Source organism: Crocodylus siamensis, chromosome 5, assembly GCF_052110815.1.
Source record: "Crocodylus siamensis isolate JL-2025a chromosome 5, ASM5211081v1, whole genome shotgun sequence".
Classification (NCBI taxonomy): domain Eukaryota; kingdom Metazoa; phylum Chordata; order Crocodylia; family Crocodylidae; genus Crocodylus; species Crocodylus siamensis.
Genome location: NC_143399.1, coordinates 201883801 through 201911280, shown reverse-complemented (window position 1 = coordinate 201911280; position 27480 = coordinate 201883801). Strand labels below are relative to the sequence as shown.

The 27480-nt window shown below is 44.4% G+C and overlaps 1 protein-coding gene across 12 annotated transcripts in view; it reads left to right on the top strand.

Moving 5' to 3' along the window:
- The window catches only part of OBSCN (obscurin, cytoskeletal calmodulin and titin-interacting RhoGEF), a 271127-nt gene that overhangs the window by 219993 nt on the left and 23654 nt on the right, over positions 1 to 27480 (top strand). For 11 of the 12 annotated variants that reach the window (XM_090047900.1, XM_090047898.1, XM_090047895.1 and 8 more), the window contains 14 exons: positions 11661 to 11918; positions 14368 to 14500; positions 15207 to 15340; positions 15659 to 15771; positions 16576 to 16744; positions 17501 to 17582; positions 18816 to 19016; positions 19971 to 20031; positions 22890 to 22967; positions 23093 to 23265; positions 24937 to 24963; positions 25534 to 25686; positions 26613 to 26658; positions 27339 to 27416. In XM_090047900.1, the coding sequence (XP_089904026.1) occupies positions 11661 to 11918; positions 14368 to 14500; positions 15207 to 15340; positions 15659 to 15771; positions 16576 to 16744; positions 17501 to 17582; positions 18816 to 19016; positions 19971 to 20031; positions 22890 to 22967; positions 23093 to 23265; positions 24937 to 24963; positions 25534 to 25686; positions 26613 to 26658; positions 27339 to 27416 (1706 nt within the window). Of the gene's footprint in view, positions 1 to 1761; positions 6442 to 11660; positions 11919 to 14367; positions 14501 to 15206; positions 15341 to 15658; positions 15772 to 16575; positions 16745 to 17500; positions 17583 to 18815; positions 19017 to 19970; positions 20032 to 22889; positions 22968 to 23092; positions 23266 to 24936; positions 24964 to 25533; positions 25687 to 26612; positions 26659 to 27338; positions 27417 to 27480 lie in introns of those variants that run through there. The other variant, XM_090047901.1, reaches the window with a different exon arrangement.

Genomic DNA, 27480 nt, shown 5'->3' with positions numbered 1-27480 from the left:
CTTTCATGATTATCCACATCTTTTTTGAAGTCCAGCACCCAGAACTGGGCACAGTACTGCAGCTGGGGTCTCAGCAGTGCCAAGTAGAGAGGAACTATCACTTACTTAGCCTGCTAAGGAAGTAGGCAGCAAAAAGAGAAATATTTATTTTAGCTTCATTTCCTTCTCTGTCTCTAGTGCTTGAGGCTAGAGAATATATCTCCATGAAAAACAAAGTTGGCTTCACCTCCCCTACCCGCCCCCCCCCCGGATGAGCCACTCCACTCAATAGTGTCAGCAGTTTATACCTCTCCCTACATCCGTGACACTTCCTTCAAGAAAACAACACTGAAAAAGCCAAAGAAAAGCTACATGTCAAGAATGTAAGTTAGAAATAGCCTGATCAACTGGGATTAAGTGCTCCAGGCTGAAATCTTGAAAACTATTTAATCTGGTTTCTGTTTTAACTCATCTATGCTAAGAACATAGACTTCCATGCTTAGGAGGTGTACCCAGGGTGATCCTGTACTTCTTCCACAGTGGGCTCATCTAATAACCTAATAACACTAAAAAACATTAAAAAGCCATATACTGGCACTACAGCACAGGAACACCAGTTACTGCACATTGATTTAGTACTTGGTTATGCAAGTACTAAACTTAAGGTACAGTAACTACGGTGCATTAATGAGCATGTAGACACACCCAGAGGAGTCTGGTATGCTAATGCATCATCATCGTTACTGTAGAAATAATGAAAGAAAGAAGAAAATGTATACGTATGTTATTTAGGGGATGAGAAAATAACTGTCTTGGCATGAAGAACTTCTGGAAATATGCTGTATTGTTCCAATTATAAGTCAACCCCTCATTTTCGATTTCAATTTTAGGAAAAAACAGGTTTTCTTGAAGTGTAGATTGACGTTCCTGCAAAGGCAAACTGAAAATCAGGCATTGCGATCCAATTATTGCGCAGTGTCTCAGGCCTGAGTATACGTGGGCCCTGGATATAAGTAAAGTGTGGATTTTTTTATTATTGTTTATTTTTGAAGGAGGGGAAAAAATGTTGACTTATCCTCAGAACAACACAGTATAAATTGTCTTTCCTTTCTTGGCTTCCTGGCACTCCGGCATAATGCTCTTCTAACATAGTTTTACTGTATGTATGGAAATGCAGGTCTGTTGTTCATGCTACTGATTTATAGGTAAATGAGCACTTCCTTTCATGCCATTCATTAAGTGACAGGAGAAGGCCATGTGATTATAAATAAAGGGGTCTGACCCTGCTGACGTCAATCCAATTTTTGTTATCGAGTTTACCATGGCCGGGATTTTCCCCAAGGAGAGATTATGATCTCCTTGAGTGTCTTTGAGAGCTTTGGACGGAGCTGCTAAAAGCGTGCAAGGCACAACAGCGCTTGTTTAAAGAAAATCATTTATAAAGATCAGTAAAGCAGCATGAAACCTTGTGGGCATCTCTTAGCTGGACCTACATGATTTTCCTCTGTGCACTCAAGGAGATTAATGGGTCTCAGCTCCATGTGGATGGAGCAGTCTTGAAATACCTTGATTCTGAAAGTGAGATAGAGGCAGCTCATGTATGCGTGTGTGTGTGTGTGTGTACACCCCTTTCGGACTTAAATTCTCACGAAAAGCTGAAGTGCTTTCAAAACTAACCCTGTTGTGGTGCCTTTGTCAACCATCGCATGCGCTGAGGGAGCGCGGCTCCCAGCAAGGTCCTTGCCTTCGTGTCAACTGCATTTCAACCGTTTTTGTCATCAGAGAGGAAACGATAACAACCGTGGTGAAGACCCCAAGGCAAAAGCGAAGGGTGTCTCCTGCCCGGCCTCCTTCAGGACACTCTCCATCTCGGTCTCCACGACCAGAGCTATCAACGCCAGAGCCCGTTTACATTTTGAAGGTCCAGCAGCCTGTACACAAGCAGGAGAAAGAGGTGGTGCTGAAAGGCTCCATCCCTGCACTTTTTGTGACGGAGCCAGATGAAAGACAAGGAGCGGCATCTAGAGATATCATCATTGAAGCCAAGGTGGAAGAACAGAAACCCAAATGGGTCGAAGTGGAGGAAATCATTGAATTCAAGGTGAAAAAGCCACAAAAAACTACAAGGAAGAGAGAAGCGTCTCCAGTGAAACAAGAAAAAGATGACTCAGGTGTGCTAACATTCACTCTGCCTGGTCCCAGACCTAGGCATTCCCCAGAAGATGATCCAAACACTAATAACTCCAACAATAAATTAGTAGAGCAAGCCAAGTCTTCCCTTCCTACTGACGGTCTTTCAGAAGTTGACATCCCTCCCCTGGCCTACGGAGATGACCAGGAAGGAGACCCAGTCGGCAGTGATAACATGAGTTCTCAGTGTGGGCCCGAACAGTTAGGCAGCACTTCTTTTATTGATTGTGGGACTGAAGGAAAGACCTGCACTCAGGAAGTAAGTGAGGGCAGTGGTTCAGAAACTGCTTCACCACTGCTTGCCTGTGGGGGTGAACCCTTAACCTTTAGCTTTGAGACAGCTGATGTAAGGAAATATGACCTCCTACATTCGCAAGCGAGTGCGGGGGTTAAAGAAGATGCTGATGATGAGTTAGAAGTACCGTGGACTGCTGAAAAGGCAGTGCTGGAGCCAGTGCAAGATGAGGGTCTTCCAGAAGGAGAAAATATTGTTATAATTGATGAGCCAGAAGAACTAGAAAGAGATGATATTAGCAACCGGGACCCCAAAATCCTGACCCACAATGGGAAGACGTTGACTCTGGAAGACCTTGAAGACTACGTTCCTGAAGAAGGCGAGACATATGGGTGTGACAACCAGAACTACACCAGAGACAAACCTTGTGAGATCTCTGTGCTTCAGACAGAAATTAATGAACCGACCATTGGGAAGCCAGTGCTGCTGAATCTGGGGAGATCTGTGGCTCCTAAACCAAAGCAAAGCTTCTTCAGCAAGTTCAAGGAGCACCTTCCCGGGGGCATGTTCATGTCAGCATCGAGAGTAACAGGAATGCAGTCCATGGGTCCGTCCAACGTTTCTTTCCACGTCAGTGAAACTTGCACAGCAGCAACAGCACCTGGCATATCGCCGGGACCCTCCTTTAAAATGAAGCCATCCTTCTGTACCGAAGTCCAGCTCTCACCGGACAATGGACAGTCCAGCTTTAAAACTGAAGTTTCCACCAGAACCCTCAGCTATGGCACTATCGGAGAGCCCGTTATGTTGCACATCAGCACGGAGGACCCCTCCCAAAGCTGAGCAGATACGAGCCTGATCCTTAAAATAAAGCCATATATAAATAAGCAACAAGCAAGCAAATGAACAAAGGTCTAGGATGGGAGAAATGAGTGGTGAGAAGCACAAAGAAGAAAAGGAAAAAAAAAACCCCAAACCAAATCCTGTGGGCAAACATGTGTAATGTGGTGATGTAGAGCTTTTCTAGTCTTAAAGGGAACATTTCTGTCAGTTCAGGTTGTAATGAAAAAGCTTTTGGAGAACACATATCATTCCAAGCAACAGTGACAGTCAGGTACAATAGATGTAGGAAAGCCTGCTTCTCCGACTTATGACAAAAATACTGCATAAATAAATAAGGACAATTTTGTTTGAGAGGTTAAAAATTACTTTAGGTGTCAGACTTCCAAGTTACAGTGTGGCAAGAAGGTCAAGAGATCTCGGGGCCTTTTAGGAATCAGGAGAAGGAAGGGTAGTGTCATCCAAACATGTCTCCTGTCACTGTTCATGCCGGCGGGGTTATAAGGGCTTACACCATTTTAATGTCACTAAGTACTGATGATGCAACTTAGCCCTGCCAAAAACATGTTCAGAAACCTTTTAAAATGAGCTCTCTTTAAATTATTTTAACGTTTGCTATGGAAAACAACCTATAGAAGATCCTGCGCTTATTAAACTACCCTACTCACTTTAGCGGCTGCCCAAACGTTTTGATTGCAATCCTGCCCCAACTGAAGTCAACGGCAAGACTCCCATTGACTTCAGCGGGGGCAGGATTTCACCCCTTGGCACAACACTGTTCTAGTAAAAAGACCATCCTTGTTAAACACCTGCTCTTTGATTGTTCCTGACATGGTTGCATAAAGGCACAGCTTCACAACTCTGCAGCCTGTTTTCAGGCTCAGTTGATCTGTATGCCCTGTAAAATCAGATACAGCTTTGTGTTACTTGCATGTAAGAAAAAAATCTGGTGAATGAAAGAAACAGAATGTGCAATTTAATGTAGTATATATCAGTCAAACCAAGGCATGTGGAGAGCCACAAACGAATTATTTTGTTGAATGATTACTTACTGTAAGCATAAAGAGTTTCCTGTACATATTAACGGTTAAATATTGCCATTAAAAATGAATGGTTAGAGTCTCCAAATATATAGAAATTTACCAGTGAGCCAGATCAAAATAACAGGAGTGCAACCCTCATCCAGTAAAACCCTCTTTAGCTAATAACTAAATACATAAGCTAGATAGTTAACGGACGTTGTGCCATAAGCTTTTTCCCAGGTTTCAATGTTTTATGCTCACTGAAAACACTTCCAGTACAAGATGTGTAGTGAACTCTCAAGTGTTTACATTCAGTTATGTTGTAGAGGTCACCCTTTATCATAGACTACTTTTTCTTTCTCTAGAGCATTGATGTGAGAAATTTAGTATGTATGGTGATGCCTGTTTCATTAATGGCATAATTCTGCAAGGTGCTGAGTACTCTGAGAGGTGCTATGCACTCTTAACACCCATTCATTTCAATGAAAATGGTGCTAGGCACTCTCAACTCCCATTGACTTCAATGAAAATGGTGCTAAGCACTCTCAACTCCCATTGACCTCAATGAAAATGGTGCTAGGCACTCTCAACTCCCATTGACTTCAATGCAAATGGTGTTAGGCACTCTCAACTTCCATTGACTTCAATGAAAATTGATGCTGCATAGCACTTTCAAAACCCCTTTGCAGGATTGAGCTATTAGGACCACATCTTGATCATACTTGAAGTCAGGGGGAACTTTTTCATTGATTTCAATAAGACCAGGACTTGGCTCTAAGGTATCTGGCATTGCTCTGTGACAGAAGGTATGAGAAAAAGACACAAACCCTTATTTAAATTGAGTTACACTGTAATGTTGCTAGAGAACACCAACTTTTTGTCTGGATGTGACAGAATAACCAGGATATTACAGAAATGCTGAGACACAGTTCACTTGATAACCATCTTAGAGCGGACTGAATTTTCTCTTTGAAATGTTGATGCGCGATGTTCTGGCTTGACGTTCTCTAACTAGATAATATGTGAAACTTGTTCAGGAATTGTTCGGGAATCTTCTTAAAATGATTTAACTTAAGAAAGGTGCCTTCTTGGAAATAATGATAATTATCTTGATTGCTGCACCTTGAAGATATGGTGACTAAAATTAATTCAGTCATTTTACACACTTTTTTTTTTATTTTCAGTATCCAAAAGGTATATTTTATCCAATAACGTGCACTACATTTTTGACATTTGGATATTTCTCAGTGACTACATGTGGTGAAAGAAATGAAACCTATTTTATGTTGCTATCATATTTTTCATAACACCTCATTGGTTTACACTGTATATTTTATCATTGAGCTATACAATACCTAAAAAGTAGTGCTTCCTCACGTATGAGAAATATTGCACTGTATACTGTACATTGAAAAGTAACTGATATACATCGAGGAAATACTTCTGAACTGAAAATACTTCTTTTTTTTTATCAGGCCAGATTCTCATCTCAGTTTTTCCAATATCAAGCTTCAGTAATCCCACTAAAATCAGTGGGTTTACTTGAGATTTATATTGAAGGATGAATTTTGCCTATAATAGTCTGTAAGCAAGAATAAAAATAAAGATGTTAGGTCTGCCAGTATACAAAGGAACATGGGGATAACGTTAGCCTGGTCTGATTTTTGCTGAGTAACGATTTTGTTACTGACGCTGTAGAGTTGCATTTCAGCGCATAGGAAAGAAATAGTTATATTTCTGTTATTAACCAAAAATAAAATAACATCTGCTAACATTTTGACAGTTTAAAAATCAACTAAAAATCAGCTAAAAGTAAGGGAAAATCCTATATGAGACTGCTTTAAAAAAACTGAAAGTTTTATGAAAAACTCTCCATTTATTTTCGAAGTATTTTCCTGAAGGTTAAAAAATTATGCTTGTAAGTGATTTAAAATCTGTAGATAAGTAAGGAAATGTGTGGGGATTTATTTCTTGTAGATGAGACCATAACGGTGTATTACAAATTGATACAAAAATGTTTAACTGCAGTTCTTGCAGCCAAAAGGGTATTTAAAAAGGTGGAAACTTCAGTTTGTTTCAGAGCCAAAAAAACCCCCCACCCTAAAGTAAAACTATGTCAAGTTATATTAGTAGATGCTGAAGTTCGTATCAATAAATGTCTTGCATCAGCTGTCATTGAGCTCACTCTCTTTTGTGACTTGGTTCATTTGTGGTTTGCTGAGATCTATAGCTTTCTTCCACTGAAGACAAAGAAAGGCTTTCCCTAGGCTTCAGTGGGTGCATCTACGCATTTATTAATGCGCTTTTGGTAATGCATATTAAATGTAGTACCTCCACTGTGAGGTAGTAAAAAACAGTTCATTAGCCTATTTTAATGCACAGAAGCGCATGGTTGTTTTGTGATGCTTTAATACACATTAAAATAGGCTTCTGTACATTAAAGTGCATGTGTAGATGCACCCAGTGAGAGTTAGATCAGATCCCAAATGCACTAAGGTGTGTGGGGGGATCTGCATGCATTTGGTTGACCGTGGGCACATCTACACATGCATTCATGCATCGTAGTTACTGTGCACTATGTTTAGTACCTGTAATAACAGGTATTAACACAACCAATGCTACTGCGTAGTCGTGCAAGTGCATGCTTTTTTTGTGACGCTAATGCGCGCTAGACTAATTCTACTGCTCATAGCGCATTAGCGTGGTTTTTGCATGCCGCACTAATGGGCAGTAGAATTAGTCCGATCCACATTTAGCATCTCATGTCGACGCGCCCAGTGAGAGGCAAAAAACCTGGCATATGATGACAGGTTTGGGGTCTTTGTCAGCCTCCTGGGAGATTCTCTGAGTTGAATTTGAATTTCAAAACGACTGAATTTCTCTCCTGTTATCAGGGTTATGGAAGGTGAGTCAGAAAGGACTCATCGCCATTGCACTGATTCTGATTTAATATTCCCCAGCCAGGAAATGCAGTTTGCTAAGACCTGTCTTTTCTGCAGCTTGGTGTCTGTACTCACGTGACTTTTCTCATGTTACCCTAGCCTGAGGGAAGGCAGCTCCACGGTGAATCAGTGCTGCAGCAAGAAGGGGAAGGGCACAGAGTAGCCCTGGCTCCTCATTAGTTTGAATGTCAGCAGCTCTCAGGCCCTATGATGGGCTGCTTAGCTTTTGTTTCAAGCCTCCCGTCACCTACAGATTTGTGTGTAGGGGCTGGGGTAGGAGTGACTTTATTCTCAAGCTCACATTGTGGTGAATGCAAGCCAGAGCAAGACGGAAAAGTGCCAGGACTTACCTTTGTCTAAACTCTCCGTTTTTCTTGTGCCTGATCACCTCAAACCAATTTGTCAGGAGGAACTAAGTGCAAATTGATAATGACCCAATGTGATTCAGTTCCTACTTAGATTGCCATCCACTCCCTCCTAATAAGACAGTGTTCAGCACTACATAATAATTCACTTACCTTCAAGCAAGCTCACTGACACCAGCACTGCGATAACCAGTGAGCGGTGTGACGAGGAAAATCAAGCAGTGAATGGTCTTGCACAGGCAACTGCTTTTCACCCCTTCCAGATGATGCATATGAGGACATGTCCTAGAGATAAAGGGAGGGCTGCTGTCTCCTCGACTGTCAGTCAAACACTTTTCACTGTCACTATATTCACCTCAAGTAAATTTAAAAAACACTGAATAGGAAATGCAATCCAAGAAGGCCGGTCCAAGATGCAACCTGCCTTTCTGCCTTTAGATTTTCTGGCACCGTTCATCTGCACTAATTGTTTTCTGTGAGATGGGAAGGGAGCAAAATAAAACCCAAATCTCCATTGTTTTATTTCTTCCAGTGGATAGAAAATGAAGACTGTCGGCATTCCTGAGCAAACCTAAAAACAGTGACACTTATTGGTTGAGGGAAATAAAGCAATTTTACCTGGGTGGAAACAGATTTCTATTTCCAGCTTTGGTTTGTTATGAGCAGGGATCCTGGTTTTCTCTGGTTTTAAAAAAAATCCCCAATTTTCAGATTTTAAAAAAGTAACCCCAAATCCACATTTTTCCATGATTACAATGAAACACCACTACCTATATATCTATATATTAGCCGCATTTAATGTTAATCACAGAAAAATATGGATTTGGGGTTTCTTTCTTTAATCCAAAAAATAGGGAATGTTTTCAAATCAGAGAAAACCAGAATCCCTGATTATGATGGATAATGCAATGAGAAGAAAATATCCCACAGAGTCTCTTTAACATCCTTTTTTCACACACAACTCATAGTTTCATAGTAGCTGGGGTCAGGAGGGACCCGAACAGATCATCTAGCCTGACCCCCTGCCCCAGGCAGGAATGGATGCTGGGTTCACAAGACCCCAGACAAGTGATCGTCCAACCTCCTCTTGAATTTGCCCAAGGTAGGGGCAAGGACCACTTCCCTGGGAAGTTGGTTCCAGATTTTGGCCACCGTAACTGTAAAATATTGCCTCCTGATCTCTAACCTAACCCTATTCTCCATCAGCTTATTACCATTGCTCCTTGTCACCCCAGGTGCTGCTGGGGAGAAAAGGGCTCTTCCTGTTTGCTGTTGATCTCCCCTGATGAGTTTGTAGGCAGCCACAGAGTCCCCCCTCAGCCTCCTCTTGCTGAGGCTGAACAGGTTCAGGTCCCTCAGTCTCTCCTCGTAGGGCCTGCCCCGCTGCCCTCTCACCAAGCGGGCGGCCTCCTCTGGACCCTCTCCAGGCTGGTCACATCCCACTTGAAGTGTGGCGCCCAGAACTGGACGCAGTACTCCAGCTGCGGCCTGACCAATGTCGCATAAAGGGGGAGGATCACCTCTCTGGACCGACAGGCTCATGTTCCTCTTGGAGTCAATAATGACTCCAGGATCCCTTTCCGCCTCTGTGCTCTCAAGGGGGAGCTCCCCAGCCTGTCTGTGTGCTGTGGATTCCTTCTCCCCAGGTGCAGCACCCTGCATTTGTCTACGTTGAACCCCATCCTACTCTCATCTGCCCACTTTTGTAGTCTGTCTAAATCTAGTTGCAGCCTCTCTCTCCCTTCAAGTGTGCCCACCTTGCTCCACATCTTAGTGTCACCAGCAAACTTGGACAGCGTGCTTTCCACCCCCTCGTCCAAGTTGCTGATGAAGATGTTAAACAGTGCGAGCCCAAGGACCTAGCCCTGGGGGACCCCACTGCTCACATCTTGCCTGCTTGAGTACAGCCCGTCCACCACTACTCTCTGGGTGTACCCCATCAGCCAGACTTTTTAACCCATCCAAATGTGCAGGCATGAATGCCACAGTCACTTAATTTATTGATGAGGATGGGGTGAGAGACACTGTCAAAGGCCTTCTTAAAGTCCAGAAAGACTACGTCCACAGCGACACCATCATCCAAGGATTTAGTTACTTGGTCATAAAAGGCAACCAGGTTGGTCAGGCAGGACCTGCCTTTGATGAACCCATGCTGCTTGCCCCTGAGCATGATCTTCCCCGCTGCCCCCCACAGAAACGCTCCTTGATGATTCTCTCCAAGATATTCCTGAGCACAAAGGTGAGGCTTATGGGCCTATAGTTACTTGGGTCCTCCTTCCTCCCTTTCTTAAACATTGGGACCACATTAGCTAATTTCCAATCCCCCGGCACCTGGCCAGATGACCACAAATGCTCATACAGCTGGGCCAAGAAGTCCACGATGACCCCTGCCAGCTCCCTCAACACCCTTGGGTGGAGGGCATCTGGACCTGCAGATTAAAAAATTTCCAGCCCTTCCAGAAGATCCCTAATTACATCTACAGTGACCCAAGGTCTAACAGAGCTATCCCAAGTGAAAGGACCTCAGTGAAAGGACCTCAGCTCCCCTATAATAAGGAGGAGACAAGATGATAGCTTTTCCTTGGTGTTTCTCTTCCTGTGGTGGTGGACGCCTAGTTCAGTCTGTTAATGATAAACAGCTTCTGTTGCTGGTCTAATGATAATCACGGCTGTACGAGCACTCGCGGTGCCCTGGTGTGGTGCCAGAGGACTGGAAGAGGGCCAACGTGGTTCTCATCTTCAAAAAGGAGAGGAAGGAGGACCTGGGGAACTATAGGCCAGTTAGTCTTACCTTGATCCTGGGCAAGCTGTTTGACAGAATTATCCTGGCACATGTCTGCGAGGGGCCAGCGGGGGAGGTTATGCTTAGGGGCAACCAACACGGGTTCATTAGAGATAGGTCCTGTCAGACCAACCTGGTGGCCTTCTATGACCAGGTCACCAAATCCTTAGACGCAGGGGTAGCAGTGGCAGATAGCTGAGGGGTCTTCCCTTTTCTTACACCTTGGCAATGTAATTAGAGCTTGTTCTTCCAACAAAGCCTCCTAAATTGGGCCTATGCTAGATATCAGTTGTGCAGGGGACTGTGAAGGGAAATATTGAATGAGCTGCAATGCTTGGCTACGGCTCAGAAAGGGACCGTTGAGTCTGAGGACCAGCTTGAATGAGTGAGAAAATGTTGGGGATGTCAGGAGGCTTTCTATGTATCCTCTCAAGATTGGGAGGTTCTTGAGGCAGAGACTATATCATCCTCTGGGCACTGGGGTCACTCAGCAAGGAGGTCTCCAGAAGACCACACACCAGGAACAAAGGGACCTTGGGCTCTACATTTTTCCGATAGACTCCATCACCAGACAGGATCCCATTAGTCCTAAATGACACCATTCCTTAGTACGGCTCAGTTCTTGTTGTGTCCTGCCATCAAAATAGACCTAATAACAAACAGAAAAAAGACAACCCCTCAGCTGTTTATCATGGCTTATCTCAGAGTTTCTTTCAGGTTTTCCTCTGACCAGGAAGAGAAATGTGATATCATCTAAATATCAATATGTTGGTTTAGGGGACGGCTCCACCTGCCCCCCAGGCTTCCCCCTCTCTCTATTGGATGGACCTCTGACACGGGCAAAAGCCCATGGCGCTCTCATTGCACAAGTCCATCCGTTACTCTGCTTCCCCATCCTCTTCCCCTTTGGCAAGAAACAAGTAGTGATGTTTCACTTCAAATAGTAGCATCCTTGCTGTACAAAGTACCATGTCAGCAAAGGAGATCGCCACTGGGCTGAGGTACTCAACCATATGTTTTAAGTTGAGTTATGAGGTTGGGCATGTCCTTTCCAGCGTGTCAGCGGCACCGCGGGGCACATCTGGTGAGAAGACATGAATGCCTCTAGCATGGTAAGGCACTGAGAGCAGAATGAGAGTTTGTGCAGGGGGCTGATCACAGGCTGTCTCGTTCTGGAGATAAACGGTCATGCGCCAGCCCCCTCTTCCGGGGGGAGTAAATGTTTGTTGAGGATGCTGTGGGTGGATGGCCGCTGACTTTTCATTTGTGCTCTGAAGAGAGAAAAGCTATTCTTCTTGTCTGTAGGAGAGGCCTCCCCACAGCCAGAGCTGGAGAATTCAGTCCGGGCCTCACTTGAGCGTGCAGATAAGGAGATAAAGACGGCTCTGAAGAAACTCGTGGGTGCCACGGTACCGCATGCAACTCTTCCTCCAAGTGCAGGAACAGAGGCTAATCATCTTGGTGTTCTTGAAGCTGCACCTTCTGACCATTCAGATCAAGAAACCAGGCCTCCTGTGATAGCTCATGAAGCTGGGACTCAAACCCAACGTGCTGGCGGGCATGGTAGGTCGGGAGTGAGGTTAGAAAATTCCCCTGGATATCAAGAGAGGCAAAAATGTTGCACGTAACAAAAATGAAGCTCTTCTCAGCTCGGTATTTCTTTGTGTTCGAGCAAGAGAAGGTGCAAGATTTCAACACCGCAGTGCATGCGGTAGTCCACATTGAGGCCTTTGTTTCAGACCGTTCTGAAAAAATGAAGCATTTGCAAAATTTGGATCTGAAACAGGGTTTGAACGTTGAGTGCCCCGAAAGTTTAGGGATGAAGGATGGTTCTCTAGCTGAGACTTTAGTCTGGGCTCATCTTGGCTCTTTTAAGCATACATTGGACCTGGATGTGTCACTGGTGTTTTTTACTGTGGGACATGCATAAAACTGTGATTTAAGCCTCTCTACTTGACACCCCTTGCTTAGGTGCCACAGACCAGCTAGACTATGTAGGCATGATGGGTTCACTCGCATTTGATTGACATTGTAACCATAATACAATCTTGGGCATTTTTATTTATTAGTAAAAAGAATGCCCTGCATACCTAGAGCTGATATACGTCTTGCAGAAAGCACAGGAGCTTTCAGTTTTGTGTTACTCTGCATTGTTTAAAAAACTATGGAAAGGTTGGTCGATATTACTGCCTTTCCATTTTGTACCTTTGTTTCATGTCTAGTCCTACTCACTGTCCTTAGTCCAAAGTGATCTTAAAGGGACACTGTCCAGTAGCCATCAGCTCGTTAACGAGATTGCAAACATTTCAGGTCATTAGAAAAATAAACAAAAAAAATTACATGAAATGCATGGGTTTGTAAGACTTTCCTGTGCCGTGTTGGAACCCCAAAACAGTGCTATCCTATGAAAGCACAAGAAGGAGAAGGGACCTATCGATATACAGCAAGTGAAACAGAGTCGCTTAGTTCCTCAGTGGTACCTAAAAGACAACAAGAAAGCCAGTAGCTTAAAAAAATGGATGAAAACTTAAATTAGATGTTTCTGAAATTGTTTCTATTTTAATGATTTAAGGCACTCTTAGCCTGAGCAGGTGTTCTTAACAAACAGGTGTTTGTTAATTTGACAAGTGTCCCTTTGATTACTTAGGTTCAAGTAAGATCAAGATGGCAAATATTTTAACACAGCGGCGATAAGAATATATTGAGTGAATCTCCGGCTCTTCTGGGAGGCCCTGATCTTTTATTACATTGCCTTTTATAGTCTGGTAAAGCTGCCCCATTAGCTTTAGCATGCCAAGGGGAGTCGTGTGTCTTTCTACCAGAAGCCGTGGCACCTAACTGTTTTGGCAGACGAGCCACAAATTAGACCTGTACCCTGTAACTTCCTCTGCCCAATCTACTGCCCTCTGCTCCCTGCGCTGTGCTCTCAGCCCACCCTGCTGCTCTGCTTTCTGCTTCCTGCCCTATCTGCTGCTGTGCTGCCTGTCCCCTTCCTGATCTGCTGTGTACACACACAGGCTGCCCATGCCACTGGTGGCACACGTGCCGTAGGTTGATCATCCATGCCATCAAAACCAAGTTTCCAAAAAAGAGCACCCCTGCTATCAAAAAAGAGTTGGAGGCATTGGTTCCATTGTTTTGCTCCTTTCATACAACTTCAGAGATAACTGTGACGGTATTTATCACATGGTTCTTGTTGGAATAGAACCATCAAGCCTGTTTTTGAGCCTAGACGTGTATAATGCACGCATGCACACACACACACTCACTCACTCACTCACACACTCACTTTTATTTCATAACACTTTTTAGCCAAAATGCTGGACCAGCTTCTATTCCCACCCGCAACAAAGTTTACTGAACTTCCACTATGGTCAATGGAATTGCACCACTGTAAAGGTGCGCTATCAGTTGAGATCATTTTTTCAGTAACATCGCCTAATGGGACCTGATTTGGATCTCACTCGCCCTGGTTTTACATCAGCCTAGCCCTACTGACTTCCTTGAACCTACCTCTGACTTGCAGTGATGGGAGTTGAGAACTGGTCCAATAATTTGGTGGACCTTAGGAACCAATGCACGGAAATTTATCATTGGCGCCAAGAAGTTGGCATTACACTAAATCTACAACCTGGAGGTCCAACCCTCTCCTGCAAGATATTGTTTTAACTTGTCCGCTTCATGCTTCCTGGCCTTTTTTTTTTTTAATTCCTATTTAAATGTTGCTTGTGTCATTCGTATTCATGTCTGGGTATTTCCTCATCAAATGAGCCCTTTTGTACCATCTGCAGTATTCTAACATTGATCCTTGTCTTTCAATTCAAGTCCCTTTGTTGAATGTGTTCTTCTGAAAAGGATCCAATTCCCCTCTTGGCTAGGATGGCTTGGCCCCGTTGAGATCGGAGGGGTTGTTCAGGTAGAACTCAGCAGAAACCGACCCCAGAGCTGCTCTCTTGCTTTCAGTCTCGCCGTGCTATGCAACTAGTCTCACAGGTCCTGTTTCCACTGCCAGTTGAACAGCAGGATGGCACTGGGAGGATTCCAGATGAGAAACCAAGTGAACCAAAGCCTAGTCCCACTGCTCCCCAACGAGAGACAACCGCTGGAGCTGCAGGCAGTCAGGAGCGCACTGTTCCCATTACCAGGTAACTGCAAGTGTCATGGTACTAGGTGCGTTGAGTGGAATTTGGATGGTAGCAGCCTTTGCCATGGAAAAAAGCTGCCTTGCAATCTCTCTCTTTAATATAAGCAGCTGGTAACTTGAATCAACTGTAGCGGGTGCAACATTAGCCCCAGCATGTTGTGCTTGCTTATCTCACGCAGGCAGAAGAGGCTGCAGAGATACAGCACGGTAAGAGTAAGTCATTAGTCAAATGCAATCAATCCAAAAGAAAATGGCATCAACCTTAAGCAAGCCTTGATTTCTCTGTCTGCTTAAATGCCCAGGGGAACAGATGTAATCCTAAGCGTCTGTATTAGCTCTATGGTTGAAAGTGCGTATTAATAATTCATTGCATGCATATTTACAGTCACTGGCATATTGTAGGAAGAACCGAGCGGATCAGAGTTTCAAAAGCACATCTACATTATAGCTGGCCATTGTCCTATAAGGGACAAAAAAACCTGGGTTTTTTAAAATTAATTAAATCCTAAAATGTTCCTGATTTGTGGATAAAAGCACCTGGCCCTTGATTGCAGTGTATGAGGATGCTTTATAATTAGACAAAATGAGCAATGATGTATTCACTGTGAGAGATAATGAGCAGTAGGTATTGGAGAAGGCGATGTTCAAGTACTTATTGTTATAAAATAGCTCCTAGTTGACTCTATCTCTTGGTCTACCCAAAAAAGGACAGCGGCCAGGGATGGAGCAGACTCATATAGGAGAGAAGGGGCAGATGTGCTCTGGGATGTCCAGAGTGAAATTTATATTGAGACCACGGAAAGAACTTGCGTGTACAAGACCGAGGAGAAGGCTGCAACAAGTAAGAAACTGCATTGCCTCTTCTTTCTCTCCACCTCTGTGGTTGTCTCCGCTGGTTAGGTGCCATGCTTGAAGGCAGAAAGGCCTAAGTGTCAAAAGCCTATGAAAAAACCCCCAGACACAATATTTTTTTAAATGTCTTCATTTGTTAAGCTAATCTGACAATTTTGGGCTTACCATTTTTGGACATCATGCCAGTACTGGAATTTTCTTTCCAGCAACCTGAAAAATAAAACCGTAGCTCCCATCCATGTATCCATGACACGTTCATGATGACACGGTCGTCCTCTCATTACAGTGACGTCTTCTATCTCCCCAGGCCCGCCGTATATGCAAGTGACCATCGAAGATGTGCAGGTTCGGGATGGGGAACTGGCCAAGTTCCAAGCAGTTATTGAAGGAAAGCCCCAGCCTACTGTTTCATGGTACAAGGTAGGTGAAAGATGCTCCCAAGACTGGACATGCAGCATCCGAGGAATACAACAAATCTCCTAGAAGGTAGAAAACAATCAGGCACAGGTGGGGACCGTGATGGGATATAACAAGATCAAATGGCTTCTTGTACTTCTGACTGGAGCTCATTTCTGGGCGAAGCGAAGAACTTCTGTTAAAACCTCTGACAATGTCAATTAAAGAACAGAAGTGGAGAAAATGTAGGAATATGAGGTTAACCCAGTTGGGCATTGTATAGTACACGTGGTCCAGTATCCCATCTCCAGCAAGGGTTAGTGCCAGTTGCTTCGGAGAAAAGTGCTTGTGCTGCACAAATATAGGATGACCGGTCCGTAGACAATGGGAGGTTTCTTCCTATGTCCTGTCAGGTAGAGGATTGATTTATAAGTGCCATTAGCATTAACAATCCAATGCAATAGGATTCTCATGAATATGTGAGAAGCGAGATTTTAGTTTCATTTCAAGTTTTATTCTCATGAATATGTAAGATGCAAGATTTGAGGGGAGAAGTGATGTCTTTTATGGACCAGCTGTATAGTTGGGAGAGATGTTAGGAAATTTTTTAGACAGAACATGCCCTTCCTAGGTCTGCAAAAGAAGCAGATTTTAAATGTTTTAGTCGTGTTTAGCTAAGACTGTATCTGCTTCTTTCCCAGACCTGAACAAAAGGCATTTTGTACTGGGAAACTTAGCCAATATATTGTCAAAGCTAAATCCTCATGCTGTAGCAGTAGTTATTTCTGTCTTGGATTGCATTGCCAAAGGATTGTCTCATTTTTTCAGGACAATTCCTTGTTGACAGACAGCAGCAGGATCCATCAGGTGAAGGAAGGCACAACCTATTCCTTGATCCTAGACAGTGCTGCCCTTGAAGATCGTGGTGTCTATACCTGCATTGCCAAAAATGCAGGCGGGGAGGTCTTGTGCAAAGCAGAGCTCATTGTGCATGAAGGTAACTTAACTCCTTGGTTTTGCTGGGCTGACCCTTTGGTCACTGCATTTGTTGCATGTCTTCCCCTTGCAGCAGCAATGCTATATTTTTTGGGGGGGGCTTCTGAAGATGTGCACACATATTGTCATCACTGTTGGCTCAAAATTTAGAGAAGGTGCTCTGAAGAGCCCTACGCAGTGGTCTCTTTAGTCCCCCTGGTGGTACTTGCATAGAAATGAGCAGTTTCTAAACTACCAGGTACTTTCTTCTACTGCAGGAATCAGCCACCACATTGAAAAAGGCATTTGCTTAAGAATCCAGTGCAATGTGTAGGGTTTGCTGAAATGCTCAAGAAGGAAGTGCCGTGGGAAATCAATGGGCAGATGATTTTTGTAGGGAAGCACAAACCAGCAGTAGTTAGAGGCATACGGAGATTGCTTAATACATTATTTTATGCTAATGATGACAACAGGCAAATTACACCACTGGTAGAGAGGATGCCATTAAGAACTCAGGGATACATCCTCAGCTGGTTGTAAACTTGATCCAGGTACGTTAGTCTAACTATGACAAGTCATATCATTGGAAGACCTACTTCTCAAGGGTACCTGGTGTCCACCATCATCAGCCCTCCTTGACTAATTCTACGCGGGTGCTAGTAAAGGGAATTGTCCTGATTTCCCCTCCCAGAACATCGTTGTGACAGCTTTGCAGTTCATTGCCATGGTTTTCTGGCCCTGCTATTTTTACTCCTGATTTTCTCTTTTGTTCCCAAAGTCAAGAAAGATGAAGTGGCAAAGAAGAAGAGCACTCGGAGAAAACTCCATTCCTTCTATGAGGTTAAGCAGGAGATAGGAAGGTAAATGTGTTTTTTCCCTCTAGAGAAAAGTGCAGGTGCCTGTTCAGTTGCTCTTGATGTGTAGAGAACTACAGTACTACGATAGTGACAGGGTGAACAGAAACTTCAAGGAAAAGTGTCTCTTTCCCTGTTTTCCAGCTAGTGCATGGAACAGAAGAAGGCAAACGCTGTATTTTGCAAGCAGGAGGGTGTCTAGGGGGCAACCATCAACTACGGTTACATCTACTCCACATCCCTGGTTAGGGCTGCTCTTGATCATTCCCTGGGCACCTGCTCCAGCTCATCAGTGCCAGATCAAGCAACAAGTGTGCAGAGCCACTCTGCGTTGCCCCTGCCACCTCTCTTGCAATCACTGTCTGGCACACTTGCAACTGCTTCACTTGCACTTGCAGGCTTGGAGTCTAGGAAGCAGGAAACAGGGTATGTTCAAAAGCAGGTTTCCCTGGGAGCACAAAGAACTGGATCTAGACATACCCTCAGGGCACAGACAGTAAGGGCCACATCACACCCATCTGAGTATTGCAGCTGAGAGAAAGTAGCTCCGCAGGCCATATTGTGCTCTCAGTTACATCTCTGTAATTGCACTGGTGTTCCCATACTCTTCTGAGTGTGATGAATCAGTGGTGATGTACATATAGACATAAAGGGTGCCTGTAGGCATGCTGCGGGGCTGCTCCGACACACTGTAATTACAGCACATCAGAGCAGCCTCGATAAATCGAGATTAATCGAGTCAGCTGGAGCGTGGTAATTACTGCACCGAGCCTCCGTGTCTCATGCATTAGCATCCCTGTGCTTCTGAATGGCAGCAGGGGCACTTTCACAAGCGCCCCCACCACCATTTTGACGTGTAGGGACACTGATATACAAGACACTGCAGCGCTTTAATTAGAGCGCCTCTTGGAGCCTAATTAAAGTGCCCACCACCCCCCCCGAAGCACAGTGCCCAAAGTCTGTCCACAGGGATTCTGACCTGTGGTCTCCAGTGCAGACCCATATTATTCAAGTTAAAGGAGTAGCCTAGCAGTATGGAGAGCCAGCCGGTAGAGGGAGTCATGATTTCACCGGTAGTAAAGTCAGATCAGGGTGTAATGCTGCTTTTAACCTGCCAGCAGTGGGAAAGGCTTTCAGAGAAGGGATTGCAGGGGGAAACGTGAAAGTGCTGTACACCTGCCATGCAGCTGGGCTTGGAGGGAAACCTCCATGGCCTGAATATTTCTTTTTCACATTCAGGGGCTGTTTCAGCTTTGTGAAGCGAGTTGTGCACAAAGGGAACAGAGTCTCCTGCGCAGCAAAGTTCATACCTCTGCGAAGCAAAACCAAGGCTCGAGCCTACCAGGAGAGGGACATCCTGGCCATGCTTTCCCACGACAAAGTCACCCGGCTGCTGGATCAGTTTGAAACAAGGAAAACCTTAGTTCTGATTTTGGAACTGTATCCTTTCCTGCACTGCTTTGTCACAGCCAAGCCTGGGAAATGTTAGGGAGATCCCACCTAACAGTATAAATAACCATTTAGCTTCAGCCTGAGATAAAAACACATTTCCTCTTCACTGGAGTGCAACATCAATGCATTCAGGATTGTGAAGTGCTCATTCAGATGCTAGCGAGCACTGTCTGAATACTATGGATGAATGGATGGATTGAGCCAATGACTATCAACAAAGCTACTTCAGAAAAATACCTGTTGTTGATATGAATAAACTCTGGTTGACTGTATAATGTCAAAGCTTTTTCCTGAAATTTAGGAAAGACATTATGGTCTGTAACAGTGGTTAGCAACCTTTTCCAGCTGCAGGCTGCAATAACCAACCCACCTTGGGTCAGAAGTCATTGGGCAGATGAGTGCTAGGACATCCCGTACTTGGTGTTCCTCTCCACGGTGGCGAGGTCAGAGCTCCCACCAAGTCTGAATGCCACCAAGCCCCATGTCCACAGGCCAGATTCAATGGCTCTGTTGGCTGGATGTGGCCCCCAGGGTATGAGTTACCCAATCCCTGAGGCAGAGGATGAATAGTAGGCAAGTGAAAGTGAAAAATGGTGAGAAGTCTCCAAGCATGGGGACCGAAAGATGAATTTTAGCACAGGCATCTTGTTATTCCCAGTTCTTAATTCTGAGGAGCAAAGTTTTACAGCACTTTGGTTTCTTGACACTTTAGAGAGGGGAAATGGCCCTTGATGCTTCTGATTTGAGGAGAGGGGTGGGGGGAAGCTATCAGATGCCCGGCCTTTGTATAAAACAGAGAACTTTGAACAGAGCCTTACCAAAGAGAGGCTGCCATGTGAGATCTGTATGTTTTGCCTACCAAGGCAAGGATTTGATTGGTTGCACAATGTTATGAAATAACAAGAAAAACATCGGCTTTTTTTCCTTGATGTCACTGCTTAGGTGCTCCAGTGAGGAGCTCCTGGACCGGTTATTCAGGAAGAGTGTTGTGACTGAAGCAGAGGTAACACGTCCCTCTCATTTATAATTCCAAAATAGAAATGTAAAATAATAGGAAAGAAGGGCTGGAAGGGCCCTTCAAAGGTCATCTAGCCCAGCCCCCCTGCTCGAGGCAAGATCGTTTCTGTCTGAACCATCCCAGACAAGTGTTTAACTAACTCAGTGGCTCTCAAACTTTTTAAGTTCAAGACCCACCTTGTAAAACGCCAGCCCTGACCTTTTATGTATTTCTTGACTACAGAAAAAGAGTACAGCAAATCTTCTGTTGTAAAGAACTCAGAAAGCCCACAACAGAGCACAATGGGTGCATATACACATACTGATTTTCTGGGAGTTAAGTCAGCCTAACTTTTTCAAGTCAGTTTAACTCTCAGAGCATACACACATATGTGGAGCAGAATGGACTTAAATGCAGTGCAAGATAATACACCTCTGAGTTGCATTAATTAATACTGCTATGTATCACAAGATGGCTGCCACCATGTCAAGGAGCTGTACGTGCATATGCACTGACGTGGCTCAACTTAAGTTGACTAAGTTAAGTCACCTTATTTTAAGTCGACTTAGATGTGTGTGCTCGCACAATGTTTTTGCCACTATGGATTCCTCCTTGAAATCTCTGCATTTATCTTTGAATTATTCTGTAGATTGTTTACAAACCTAATGTTGCGCGGCACCCTGCAGCACCCTTAAAAGGATCCTGTGACATCTGATTGAGAATCACTGGTCTAACCTGCTCCTATATACTTCCGAAACAAACCCTCCTGCACCAATACTTCCGAAACAAACCCCCCTGCACCACAACTACTAGGCTTCGTGCGCATCTACATGTCACGTGACATCACCGGAGCAGTGCACTGCATCACTGTAGTGATGCACTACGGTGATGTAGCAACCATGTACATCTACACACCACCAACAGCTACTTCACCATAACAGTGTGCTCACTATGGCAAAACAGTGGCTAAAAATCACTGTGCGCCGCATGTACGGCACAGTTTGGTCTGTTACTGTGCCGTGCATTAGTACTTCCAAAAAGAAGTAGTAAAGCATGGTGCGGTAACAACATAGGGAGATGTGTAGAGGAGCCAATAATATCTGAAACATCAAAAACATCCTTTAATCCCAAGAACACCCTTGCCCAAGTAAAGCATGGGGGCAAAGGCATTCTCAATGCCCTGCTGCTATAAAGACAGGAATAGTTTTTTAAAATACACTTGAGAGCCAAAAAAAAGGACCAGGTAATATTTTTTTTTCTCTTCTACAGAATGGAGAGTCTAGGTACAGTCCCCATTTAAATACAGGGAATAGCCATGAATCAGAACAGAACAAGCTTTCTAGAATAATGGAAAATTAGGATTGGAAGGGAGGTCATTTGTCAAGAGGTCATCTAGCCAAACACTCTGCAACGCTACAGCCTGGGGACAGTGGCTAAGCAGCAGCTCTGAAGAAAAGGACCTGGGGGTTACAGTGGACAAAAGGATGGATATAAGCCAGGGTTGTGCTCTTGTTGCCAAGAAGGTTAACGGCATCCTGAGCTGCATTGGTAGGAGCATTGCCAGCAGAACGAGGGAAGTGATTCTTCCCCTATTCTGCACTAGCGAGACCACATTTGGCGTACTGTGTGCAGTTTTGGGCCCCCTGGTATAGAAAGGGTATGGGCTAGCTGGAGAGAGTCTAGCAAAGAGCAATGAAAAATTTGGGAGCTGGGGCACATGACTTATGAGGACAGACTGAGGGAACTGGGCTTATTTAGGCTGCAGAACAGAAGACCGATGGGGGGATTGAATAGCAGCCTTCACCTCCCTGCAGGGCGGTTGCAAAGATGATGGAGCTGGACTGATCTCAGTAGGAGCAGATGGCAGAACAAGGAGCAATGGGCTCAAGCTGCAGCAAGGGAAGTTGAGGTTGGATATTAGGAAAATGTTTCTCATGAGGAGGGTAGTAAAGCACTGGGACAGGTTACCCAGAGGGGTGGTGGACTCTCCATCCTTGGGGGTTTTTAAGACCCGGCTAGACAAAGCCCCGGCTCGGATGATGTAGTTGGGGCTGGTCCTGCTGGAAGCAGGGGGTTGGACTAGATGTGACCTCCTGAGGTCCCTTCAACCCTCATTTTCTATGATTCGCAAAGATGAACCCCCAACTTTTTGCATTCCAATAAGAGTTTTTTCTCAAAAAACTGTGGGCAGGACTGGGGTGGGCTCAGCTGCATGGGGTGGGTGGTGGCAGCTCAGGGTGGAGGGGTGGTGCTGGGAAGCATGGCTATGGGGGGGCTAAGGTGAATTTGGGGTGGCTATAGGCCCCCCAACTCCCCCCAGCGCTGCCTGTGTACAGAGGTAGTGTCCTATGGTAGTGTCCTATTAGCTTTTTCCAGCCCCTTATCACTCATGGAAGAAGAGACCTCAGAATTTCTGTTTTAGAGCCCAAATGTCTTGCCTTACATTAGCTGTATTTATTTTCTTGGGGAAAACATCAAATAAAACTGAAGACTTGAGGCCAAATGGCTTTCTAAAGCGAAATGCTCCTCCAAAGTGAAATTTTACTTGTATTAGAATCTGTATCTGGTCTAAACATGGGTTTCCAAAGCCATAACTCCTAAATATATGCAACAAGCTCCAATGTGGAAGAAGCTATTTAGTAAATGTGTTTAGATTTGGTATTCTAATATACGGCTCACTCTCTCCTTTCGCTTGCAATAGGTTCCCTTTAAAAGTTTATTCTGATTCTTGAGGTAGTGCCACTTCTTGCCTTACGCCTCATTTTGCCTACAGAGAATGTAACTGGAACTGATGATCCCCTGATGTCAGAATTAGCTTTTTAAGTAGACCCCTTATATCATTCAAATATATTTCTAATTTGTAGGTTAAATTGTATATCAAGCAACTTTTGGAAGGAATCCAGTATCTCCATGACAACAATATCCTTCACTTGGACATTAAGGTAATATGCCAAGGAGAACCTATTTTATATTAATTATTGACGTTCTTTATTCACATGTATTTACTTTATAGCTACAAACATAGCCCTTTACAAGCAAATGTTCTCCACCTTTTCTGACTCATTAGCCTGCAAATATCCTGATGGTTTATCCCGAAAGAGATGACATTAAGATCTGTGACTTTGGATTTGCTCAAGTGATAAATCCGGCTGAGCCTCAGTTCAGCAAATATGGGTCTCCGGAGTTTGTCTCCCCAGAAATTCTCTCGCAGGCACCGGTGTCAAAAGCAACAGATATCTGGTAAAGTTCTTCCTTTTTTTGCAAGAGCGCTAGCACCAAACTTTGGGGATTCAGGGTAAACTGACTGATTCATTAGGGCTTTATGAAGTGTCATGTATATACAGTCCATGGTGTGTGCACTGTCACTTCCTGTATATTTTTGCACCAGAAGGGCCTTATCTAGCTCAAAGGCCAGATCCTGTTCTAACTATCACGTGTCTAAATGAACTTATGTACCTAAGGGTGAACCTATTCAACCTTGCTCAAGTTCCTGAGAAATGCACCTACATTGTAACATGCCTTAAGACTAAGACTAGGTCACAGAGTGCATTTCAAGCCTTCCTTCTTTATAAATATTAAGAAAGGGGAAGAAAGGTCCCTCTGCCCAGTTTCTTTTATATTCTTTAAATGGTGTAAAAAAATGTCCTAGATAAGAATATCAAAGCAAAAAATCCCAGAACAGCCTGGGACTAAAACAATAGAACAATTGGATTTTCCTTTCAAGAAAGGAAAATTAGTCCTTTTTACACATTAATTTTAGGCAGCTCCTAGAAACTCTTAACCCCTGGATTGTCCACACATTAGCACCAGAAATTAGTTTTAAATACCCTTTAGGCAGCTTAAAGTTATGCCATTCCAGGGCAGGTTTATCTTTGATCCATGTTACCCAGTTCATGCTCCATTAATATGTGGCCACTCCACACAGAGGAGCTGCCCAAATTGCAGTCCTCCAGCATCCCAGGATGCAGTGTCTCCTGTCCCACCCTCCTGTTCTGTGTGGACCAACTCCCCCCCCCCAAACTCTACTGCCCAGTAGAGTGGTTTTGGCACCAAGGCAATTCTCCCTCTGACCCCCAGAGCTGTGACCTTCCCACCCCCAGGGGTAAATGGCCTGCAGAGAGCGTGCCAGGTAGCCAGGTTACAGGGCATTGATGGGTCCAGAAGTGGGGTCTATGTGTCTGGGGAGCAAACAAGGTAGGGGGCTGGATTGGATCCCCATGAGCTGGGCCTACAGGGGCAGTAGCTCCCCCAGAAGCACCTTCCCTCTCTGTTTCCTGCTCCCATCCACCCTAGGAACCATGACCAGCACCTCCCACATCCCAATCCCAAATCCCAATTTATGAAAACATGAGACTTCATTTCATTTACTTCCTTTTTATTTCTGTTAAATTCTTTTTTTTTTAACTTATTTTTATTTTTATCCTCCAGTGGCTGACTTCCTTCATTTTACCACCCTTCCCCCACCCCCATTTCCTTGCCACTTCCATTTCATTATCTACCCCTATCCCATTAACTCTCTGCCTCCCAGTTTCATGTTCCTGCTCCCTTCCACCCACCCCACCGCCAGCACATCTCTCTCACCCTGCACCTAGAGCAGAGCAGGAAGCCTGCCCTGGCTCAGCATCTTCGTAGCAGCAACTTGCCTACAGCTCCTAGTCCTGCCTCTGCTCACCAGGCCTCTTGTGGCAAGTCACAGCCATGGAGGTAGGGGGCAGCCAGGGAAGGTTTTTAGTCGTAAGGTGTGACTGCTTCAGACTCGAGCTAGCATTAACACTGATCAACACTGGAGCAGCTCAAAGTGAAATCCTACTGTACAGTTGTGTGGATTACTGTCAACTGGCTAGGGTACATCAAGGCCGGGGCAGGAACAAGAATAACTGCTTAACACAAGTGTGTTTTTTGTCTCCCCAGGGCTCTTGGAGTCATCACCTATTTAAGGTAAGTAACTGTAGTTTATAGGCTGTCATTAATCCTGATTCACAAAAGTCTTCCCAAGGTTTTAAACGGCAGTTTTGAATGAGTGAGGAGTGATGCCCTGGACCCTCACATGTTGGTGGCAATTATTACTATTTACTAACATGTTTAATGTATACATTACAAACTATGTACCAGAGTCCCTACCCCCAAAACCTACCCCTTTCTATAAATATACTCTACAGATATTATAGTCACATTACAGCTTTGGGTTAGGGGTCATCTTCTCACCACTTATTTTAGTCTTCATGGATACCAAAGTATGCGTCCATGTTCCTTTGTTGAAATATGAACTGCAAGTTTGAAAACCAAGCCCTTCGTCCCTCATTTGTAAAATGGGCCTAAATGACAGTCCAGATGGCTAGCAGTCTAAAAGTGCAAGCGTGACTCATTGAAGCATCAGTCCGTTGGTCCAAGTCAACCACGCATTTTGAAAGCTTTAATCACACATTTAAGTTTGGGGGCTTGGGTAGCAATAAAATGGTAAAAAAAATCACATCTTTTATATTTCTTTTATTCTGTGGAAACGATAAGCTTAACCTGCAAATCTCCTTTTGCTGGTGAAAACGACCAAGCCACCCTTATAAATATCCAGAATGGGACAATTTCATGGAATATCCCTGATTTTCTCCACCTAAGTGAAGAAGCAAAGGATTTTGTCAAACGGATCCTACAACAATCTCCGGAGTGAGTGCATTTCCACTGTTTTTCCTGAATAATATTGTCCCAGCTATGTGCCTGGAGGCACTGGCAGTGCTCAGCTAGTCAGACCTACACCCACACTGATAGGAAATCATTCGGATCAGGCAGCCAGTTATTGTCTCAGGCTTTCACCTTTGAAGACACCCAGGTTCGAATCCCTCATTATATGTAACACCCAGAAAGCCCCAGAGTTTATGACTGAAAGACAAGAATGTATAGACTCCAGCAACCAAAGGGACCACTGATGTTCTTACCTGGCATCCAAACCTGATGCGCTGAGGAGGGTTGTGTAAGAGCCTAAATGCAATAGTGCAGTTAATGCATGAATTAGGCTGCACCACGTATGGCACAAAGATAACACAATGTAAAGAGTGTGATGTACATGCTATTTTGGTTCACTTCCCATTTCAGCCTGCTCAGTTCCTCAGCTCTTTAGTCTTCAGTCACCCTGCGAGCTAGTCATACAGAAGATGTAAGTCAGAGTCATGCTTTGAGGGTGCTCTTCACTTCCAGTAAGTCAGTAGATGCATTAGTCATTTCTTTTTGGCAAACACTGTATTTCAGAGAGCTCCACCTTCACCTCCAGTGAAGGCAGCTGAAAGATGACTTTCTCCAGTAGGAGAGCCATCCTTCAGGCCCATACAGGACTGTGGTCTCACAGCCCTGGCATAAGGGGCTAGCAGAAAATCTGAGCACTGGGAAACATACCATAGACTGAAAGAAAAGACCTGTTTCGCAGGTTTAAAAGATACTTCTGTCTTAACTGTTCAGCTTAGCTGTACCAAACAGCAGCTGGTTGGTAATGACCACTTTCGTCGGGGTGAATGCCCCAGGAAAATGCACGCAGTAGAGTCTTGCTGATGGTGTATAAATGACTATTGGTAACTTCAGTTATCCTTGTCCATTATCAGGGCCAGACCGAGTGCTTTGGAGTGTCTCTCCCACAGCTGGTTCCTGGTGAGTTTGCTCTGCTCAGCAGCCATTTCCTCCTGCCCTAAATGTAGGATCATAGGAAAGCAGGGCTGGAAGGGACCTCACCAGGTCATCTAGTCCAGCTCCTGCTCAAGGCAGGATCATCCCTGGCTAAAGCATTGCAGCCAGGTGTCTAACCTGTTCTTGAAAACTTCCAAAAACGGAGATCCCAACATTTCTAGCTAACCTATTCCTATGCTTTACCACCCTCATAATAAGAAACTTCCTCCTACTTAGTCAGCTGGCTCCTTTACTTCACATCTCGAGGATACCTCACACACAAGAGGGCTTGGGCCTTGTCCATAAACATGCACCGTGGTAGCTTTTCTTTTCAAAACTTGCAAAGACCTTTCATTAACATGAATAGACCGGACACATCTGCCTTAAAAGGAAGCTAGGTCCTTTTGGCCGGGGCTTTGTAGAAATGAAAGTTCATCTTCAGCCAACTGGGACCACTCATAAAGGAAAACAGTCACATGGAGAAAAGAATCAGATCAATGGAAAATTTGATGGGAGACTGAGTAAAACTTAGAGTAGAATTTGGCCCATTGCAGCTGAGCACGTCCTTGAATTGAAGACTGCCCTATCCCTTGGGGTGGGAAATCTCTAACCAACTCCTCCTCCTGTGTTAGGATTTGGTGAGGAATATTTTTTTTTCTTTTCAGCATAATCTCCCATTTGAAGAAGCTCACTTTATTGATACAAAGCAGCTCAAATTCATTGTGGCTCGAAGCAAGTGGCAGGTCAGCAGGCATTGCTCTGTTTTACTCTTTCTGTCTAGCTATATTTTTTAAAGTTTGTGTCAAG